The sequence below is a fragment of the Aotus nancymaae genome, unplaced genomic scaffold, assembly GCF_030222135.1.
Source record: "Aotus nancymaae isolate 86718 unplaced genomic scaffold, 86718_ANA_hifiasm-v0.15.2.pri h1tg000089l, whole genome shotgun sequence".
Classification (NCBI taxonomy): Eukaryota; Metazoa; Chordata; class Mammalia; order Primates; family Aotidae; genus Aotus; species Aotus nancymaae.
This window is the reverse complement of record NW_026988504.1, coordinates 8,626,598-8,633,391: the sequence shown is the minus strand read 5'-3', so window position 1 is coordinate 8,633,391 and position 6,794 is coordinate 8,626,598. Positions and strand designations below refer to the sequence as shown.

Genomic DNA, 6,794 nt, shown 5'->3' with positions numbered 1-6,794 from the left:
ACACACAGCTCTGTGACCTTAGCCGAGCTGCTTAACTTCTCTGATCCTGGGTCTCCTCTTACGTGAAATGAAGGGAACTAGAGTTTCCTTGTAGAGCAGCTGTGAGGATGAAAAGTGTGGGGACGGGGAAATGAATGACCCACCTGGTGCTCATGCCTGGTAGCTGTGGCTGGACTGAACATGGCTGAAGACTTGAGACCAAAAGGTCCAGGTGTGTGGCTGTGTCTTCACAAAATCTTTCACCTTGCCCAGGCTGGCTCAGAGGTGTCAGCCTTAGCGGATAGAATCCCTTCCACCGTGGGCTGGCAGCCTACCCTGGCCACTGATACCACACCATGTAGGAAAGAATCACCGCCATTAAGAAGGGGGCCTCTCGGCTGGGTGTGGTGGTTCACGCCTGTAATCCTAGCACTTTGGGAGGTCGAGGTGGGCGGATCACCTGAGGTCAGGAGTTCGAGACCAGCCTGATCAACATGGTGAAACCCCATCTCTACTAAAAATACAAAATTAGCCAGGCATGGTGGCACATGCCTATAATCCCAGCTACTTGGGAGGCTGAGGCAGGAGAATGGCTTGAATCCAGGAGGTGGAGGTTGCAGTGAGCCAAGATCGTGCCATTGCACTCCAGCCTGAGCAACGAGAAGGGGCCTCTTGCCTCTCTACAGGGTGTGTGCTGGCCGATGACGTGGCTGTCTGCTGCTTCCACTGAGCTGAACATTTCCAGGCTTCACTTCTTGAACCAGGGATCCCAGCGTCATTGGCAATGATCATTATGACGTTGCCCGTGGGTGCAAAAGAGCCAGCGGGACCACGCTTCCCTGCAGGACATCACTGTTGTCCTCAGCCCCCTGGAATGGCTGAGGCAAGCGTGCCAGCTTTTCTGTGCATGGGACACCATGGATTTGTCTTACCCAGGACAGCAGTGATGTCCTGCAGGGAAGCGTGGTCCCGCTGGCTCTTTTGCACCCACGGGCAAGAAGACAAATCCATGGTGTCCCATGCACAGAAAAGCCGGCACGCTTGCCTCAGCCATTCCAGGGGACTGAGGTCTTCACAGGTCACACGGGGCAGCTGGGACCTCCGAAGAAGAACATCCAGGGACTCTAGAAGTTTCTGCTAGGTGGACCCAGCTGTCTCCCAGAACACGCCTTCCATGGGGTGGGATTCTAAGCTGCTGGAAGGACATGCATGGGACATCACATTGGCAAACGTAGCCCCACTCCTCCATCTCTCCCTCTCCTCGCTCCGAATCCAGGGAGTTCTAGTTTCCCATGTAGCCTGTGCGAGAGCCTTGGCTGAAACCATTGCACTCTGTTTGAAGAATATTTAAGGTTTCCAATCAAATGTACATCCCTCAGAAAAACAGTCAGCTGGGCGTGGTGGCTCACACCTATAATCCCAGCACTTTGGGAGGCCACAGCACAAGGACTACTTGAAACCTGGGGTTCCAGACTAGCCTCAGCAACACAGTGAGACCCCAACTCTCTCTATATACATAAAATAAAATTTTAAAAACACAGTATAGGGACAGGGTAGACACTCGATAAATGTTGGCGGGACCCCTCCTTGTCCCCCCTCATCCGTGGCAGCTCCTTAAAGAGAGGTCCTGCCTCCTCTCACCCCTAGCCTCCTGCTGCAAGGAGGTGGTGGCCTGTGGCGTCATCTGTGCTACTTGCCCTTTCTGGGGCTGGGGTCCCAGCTCTCCACCAGAGGACCTGTCCTGAGCAGACAGCCCCCTCTCCAGTGTCACTGTGCCACCCAGGGCGCCTGGCCAAACCATGGGGCTTTCAGGCTTGCAGGGTCAGGATGTGGCCACCAGGGGGCAGCAGGGCGTCGGCTGTGAGTATCCCAGTGAGCCTTGGCGTCCAGGGTTCCAGGCTCACAGGTGGGATCTAACTCCCAGAGCCGGGAAGCTCCCTATGTTCCCCGCCATATTTTCTGCTGCATTCCCGGTGAACAGGCCGTGGGAGGCGATTCCAGGGGGCCTGAGCTCTCCTTCAGAGGCCGTCCATCGGACGTCCATGTCCTGGGTGCCCACTTGTGGGCTGCTCTGGCCACTCCTTCCCTAGGGCAGGGGAGCCATTCCAGCCTCTTCTGAGTGCTTGCCGGCACCGGCTGGTGTTTATTTGCCAGGGATCGATATTCTTGAAGGATGGTCCATTTCACCAGGACCAGGAAAACAACAGCTTGTGGGGCCACGGTTTCCCAGCACCCGCTGCTGGCAGCCTGGTCCGGCTGCTCCCAGAGGCTGCCCCACCCTGTGCACAGCTGCCTGCCGTCCTGCCCCTGGGGGCAGCCTCCACCTCCCCCACGTGGTCACTGCAGGACTGACCGCTGTGCACCTGGCCCCCAGGCCTCTTCCCTGTGCACCTGGCCCCCAGGCCTCTTGGGATCATAGCCCTGTCTTCGGCAGCCTCACCCCTCCTACCTGGCACCATGCCCCTAACTCCTCACGGGGTGTCGTTCTCTCTTCCCTGAGAGTGTGAATGCCTCTCAGTCTGGATGCTCATAGAGTCAGGATCCCCAGTCCTTCTGCCAGTCCCCAAAGTCCTCAGCCCAGGGTGTGATCCCAGCTTAGCCCAGGCCAGCTCACTGAGTGCCCTGAGGTGGGAGGCAGCCCCCCAGAACCCCCATCCTCCCATCCTGCCTCTTCTCCTTGCTTCCTGCTCCCCCAGGCATAGACAGACCTGTGAACCCCATGCCACCCTCAGCCCATCTCTCTTGAAGCTGAAGCCTCCGCTCAGCCTGACCCCTTCCCCTCCCCCTGCCTCTGTGCCTTAGGGGACCCTGGTTTGCTTCAGCAGCATCTCCTCTAGCTCCTTTCCCCGTGCCCCCGCCCACCGATTCCTTCCTCCTCCTCCCCTCACCCCGCCCCCTGCACTGACAGGCTCAGTGTCTGGAGCAAACAACCACTTAGAGAGCGGAGGGGTGAGGGGTGCAGCTGACAGTGAGCTGCGGGGACCCCCCCAGGAGAAGCCACAGGTGACCCAGGACTCAGGGCCCCGGAGCATGGGGCTTATGGGGCGACACACAGGTAAGGCATCCTGAAATGGGGTGAGCTGGGAGGCAATGAGGTGGAAAGGCGGGAGGGAGCAGGAGGCGGGCGAGGGACCTGGTGGAGAGGGGAGGCCGAAGCTGACACTGAATGAGCAGTGAGCCCCCGGCTTCAGCAGGAAACCAGTAGCTGGAGTTCACCCTGAAAGAGATGTGCAGTGTGGTTTCAGGGGAACAGGGGCCAGAGCCTGTGGACCGCGCTCAGCCTAGACCAGCCACCTTAGCCCCGTGGACTCAGTTTCCCCATCTGTAGACCTGGGCCATTCCAGCTTCAGTGGTGCTCGCCTCTGAAGAGGGTCTCTTTAGCTTAGAAAAGAGGGACCCTAGCAACAGTCTCCTTAGAGAGGGCAGCTGTTGAGTGGAGCTGTGCAGTCCTGGGGTCTCCACTGTGGACCTCCCAGATAGGTCCTGGTGCGTGGCTGGAGTCACCTGGGTCGGAATTGCCAGGGTGCTGATTACAAGTTGCTGCAGACTGATTCAGACCCTCCGGCTCAGCCTGCCTGGAGGAGGCCCAGGAGCCTGCGTCTCCATAAGAGCCCCGAGATCCTGTTTCAGAGCCCCTGCTCTGCAGGGTGAGGACCCACTGGGGGGCAGTGGTCTCTGTGGCAGCAGGCTGTGCTACCAAGGACTTCCCATCAATGCGCGACCAGGCCACTGAGGGAGTGGGGTGAGGTGGGGTGGGGGTGAGGGTAGTCTTGGCAAGAATTCTCATAGCAACAGACATTGTACTTGGCTGGGTCTGACTAGAGGGTCTGCACAGAGCAGGGTGACTAGAAAGACCCCAGGTCAGGGCAGGGCTGCTGCCCAGCCAGGTTAGAAATAGACCAGAGGCAGAGACCCTCTCCTGGGCAACCCGCTCTCTCAGCATGAGGAAGCCTTTTCTCTCTTTCTGCTTTTTTTGTCTGTTAAACTTTCTGCTCCTAAAAAAAAAAAAAGAAAGAAAGAAAAAAGAAAAGAAAAGAAAAACAAAGAGACCAGAGGCTCTGACTCTGCCCATCCACCCCTCCTAGCTGGCCAGCCACGAGTGACCCTGCTGCCCACACCCAATGGCAGTGGGCTGAGCCAGGAGTTTGAAAGCCACTGGCCAGAGATCCCAGAGAGGTCCCCATGTGTGGCTGGAGTCATCCCCGTCATCTACTACAGTGTCCTGCTGGGGCTGGGGCTGCCTGGTGAGTGGGGAGCTGGGGTCTGGGGACTTGGGCTTGGCCAGAAATGGGGATACTCCTTCAGTGGATACCAGTCCTCTGTGCTGACCCTTGAGGCCATGGATCATAGACCCCTGGTCTTTCCTTGCCATGAGGGTGTTCTCGGTCACTGGAGGGGAATAAAAGTGAGGCACTAGGATTGGGAGTGCTCACAGCTAAACCCAAGGCTTCCCCAGCACGGAGCACTCTCCTAGGTAATGAAATTCACATAGGAACTGACTCAGCTCAGTACAAAGCTCCCTGCGCTGCCCATGCCTTCAGAGAGCAGAGCTTGGGGCTGAGGTAGGTGTGTGGATACCAGGAGGATGGATGGCCTCAGCCCCGGGGATTTCCCCAAGTCAGATAGCTAAACCTATGTGCCTGTGTCCAGGGACGCCTCCCTTCTGGAGGAAACAGAAAACCTAAAAAGGTCTTGGAGGGCAATGCCATAGGACAGGTAGCTTCTTTTTTTTTTTTTTTTTTTTTTTTTGAGATGGAGTCTCACTCTGTCACCCAGGCTGGAGTACAGTGGCATGTTCTCTGCTCACTGCAGCCTCCACTTCCCAGGTTCAAGTGATTCCCCTGCCTCAACCTCCTAAGTAGCTGGGACTATAGGTGTGTGCCAACACACCCAGCTAACTTTCGTATTTTTTAATAGAGATGAGGTTTCACCATGTTGGCCAGGCTGGTCTCGAACTCCTGACCTCAGGTGATCCGCGTGCCTTGGCCTCCCAAAGTGCTGGAATTACAGGTGTGAGTCACTGCACGTGGCCAGGACAGGTGGCTTCTGAGGACACCCTGCCATGTGTACCTACCTGTGTGTAACAGGGGTGCAGCCAGTGGCCTGTAGTGGATGGACAGGGCACAGCTGGTCTGGACTGCCTTATGGGCAAAGTGGGGTTTTAGAAGGATCTGGAAGGAGGAAAAAGAAAAGCCAGCACAGCTTCCACACACGCAGGTGGGGAGGGGCAACGGTGACACCTTGGAAAGCAGTCAGAGCTCTCTTCTGACGCCTGTGCCTTTCCCCTCCCTGACCTCGGCTGCCGTCAGTCAGCCTCCTGACTGCAGTGGCCCTGGCCCGCCTTGCCACCAGGACCAGGAAGCCCTCCTACTACTACCTTCTGGCACTCACAGCCTCAGATATCATCACCCAGGTGGTCATCGTGTTCGCAGGCTTTCTCCTGCAGGGAGCCGTGCTGGCCCGCCAGGTGCCCCGGGCTGTGGTGCGCACGGCCAACATCCTGGAGTTTGCCGCCAACCACGCCTCGGTCTGGATCGCCATCCTGCTCACGGTTGACCGCTACAGCGCCCTGTGCCACCCCTTGTACCACCGGGCCGCCTCATCCCCAGGCCGGACCCGCCGGGCCATTGCTGCTGTCCTCAGTGCTGCCCTGTTGACGGGCATCCCCTTCTACTGGTGGCTGGATGTGTGGAGAGATGCCGACCCACCCAGCACGATGGACGAGGTCCTCAAGTGGGCTCACTGCCTCACCATCTATTTCATCCCCTGCGGCGTGTTCCTGGTCACCAACTCAGCCATCATCCACCGGCTACGGAGGAGGGGCCAACCGCGGGTGGGCAAGAGCACGGCCATCCTCCTGGGCGTCACCACGCTGTTTACCCTCCTGTGGGCGCCCCGGGTCTCTGTCATGCTCTACCACATGTACGTGGCCCCTGTCCACCGGGACTGGAGGGTCCACCTGGCCTTGGATGTGGCCAACATGGTGGCCATGCTCAACACAGTAGTCAACTTTGGCCTCTACTGCTTTGTCAGCAAAACTTTCCGGGCCACTGTCCAACAGGTCATCCATGATGCTTACCTGCCATGCACTTTGGCGTCACAGCCCGAGGGCATGGCAGTGAAGCCTGTGATGGAGCCTCCAGGACTCCCCAAAGGGGCAGAAGTGTAGAGGAGGGGGCCCAGCTGGGGAGCACAGGGTGGTTCACAGCCACACGTACTGGGGCCTTTGACGTTGTACCCAAAAAACGTTTATCAACACACTGCTTTCCTTGGGTGGGGCTGGAGGCCCCTCCTTTGGGTGTGGCTCCCAGGTAGAGAGGAGGACAACTTAGCCAACTCTTACATTTGCTTCACCAGCGATCCCTATTTCCTGTGAAGACGAAAGGGCTCTGCCAGGCATAGGCTAATAGCATCAGTGCTGTGGGCATTCCTTTGCAAGGACATTTTGCCTGGCTCATCATGAATGCTAGATTAATGTTGGTTGAATGGATGGAAAAATAGACAGATGGATGGATAGACAGATGAATGGATGGACAGGCAGATGGACTGATAGACTGATGGATGTTAGAGTGGATAGATGGATGGATGGATGGATGACAGATGGACAGACAAATAGAATGGACAGATGGATGGATAGACAGATAGATGAATTGACAGACTGATGGATGTTAGAGTGGATAGATGGATGATGGACGGATGGATGTGACTTGTCTCCAGCCCTCCCCCGTTTCCTAGTGCCCGTCTCTCATTCCCTGAATTGATCACCTCTCAGCTCCCAGTGGCAATGCCAGAGTTTGAAAAGAAAGGTATCTTCA

The 6,794-nt window shown here is 57.1% G+C and overlaps 1 protein-coding gene across 1 annotated transcript; it reads left to right on the top strand.

Moving 5' to 3' along the window:
- The first annotated feature begins 976 nt into the window (after positions 1 to 976).
- GPR142 (G protein-coupled receptor 142) lies at positions 977 to 6,148 on the top strand. The gene is made up of 4 exons (XM_012453933.3): positions 977 to 1,120; positions 2,888 to 3,034; positions 4,065 to 4,223; positions 5,289 to 6,148. Exons 2-4 carry the CDS (start codon positions 3,010 to 3,012, stop codon positions 6,146 to 6,148), a joined length of 1,044 nt encoding a protein of 347 aa, XP_012309356.2. The 5' UTR covers positions 977 to 1,120; positions 2,888 to 3,009.
- The last annotated feature ends 646 nt before the right edge of the window (positions 6,149 to 6,794 follow it).

Excerpts from the sequence above, each read along its gene's own strand:
- GPR142 (XM_012453933.3), top strand. The coding sequence starts at position 3,010 with ATGGGGCTTATGGGGCGACACACAG. Across the intron at positions 3,035-4,064 it reads GCTTATGGGGCGACACACAG|CTGGCCAGCCACGAGTGACC; the intron begins GTAAGGCATCCT and ends CACCCCTCCTAG. Across the intron at positions 4,224-5,288 it reads GCTGGGGCTGGGGCTGCCTG|TCAGCCTCCTGACTGCAGTG; the intron begins GTGAGTGGGGAG and ends GGCTGCCGTCAG.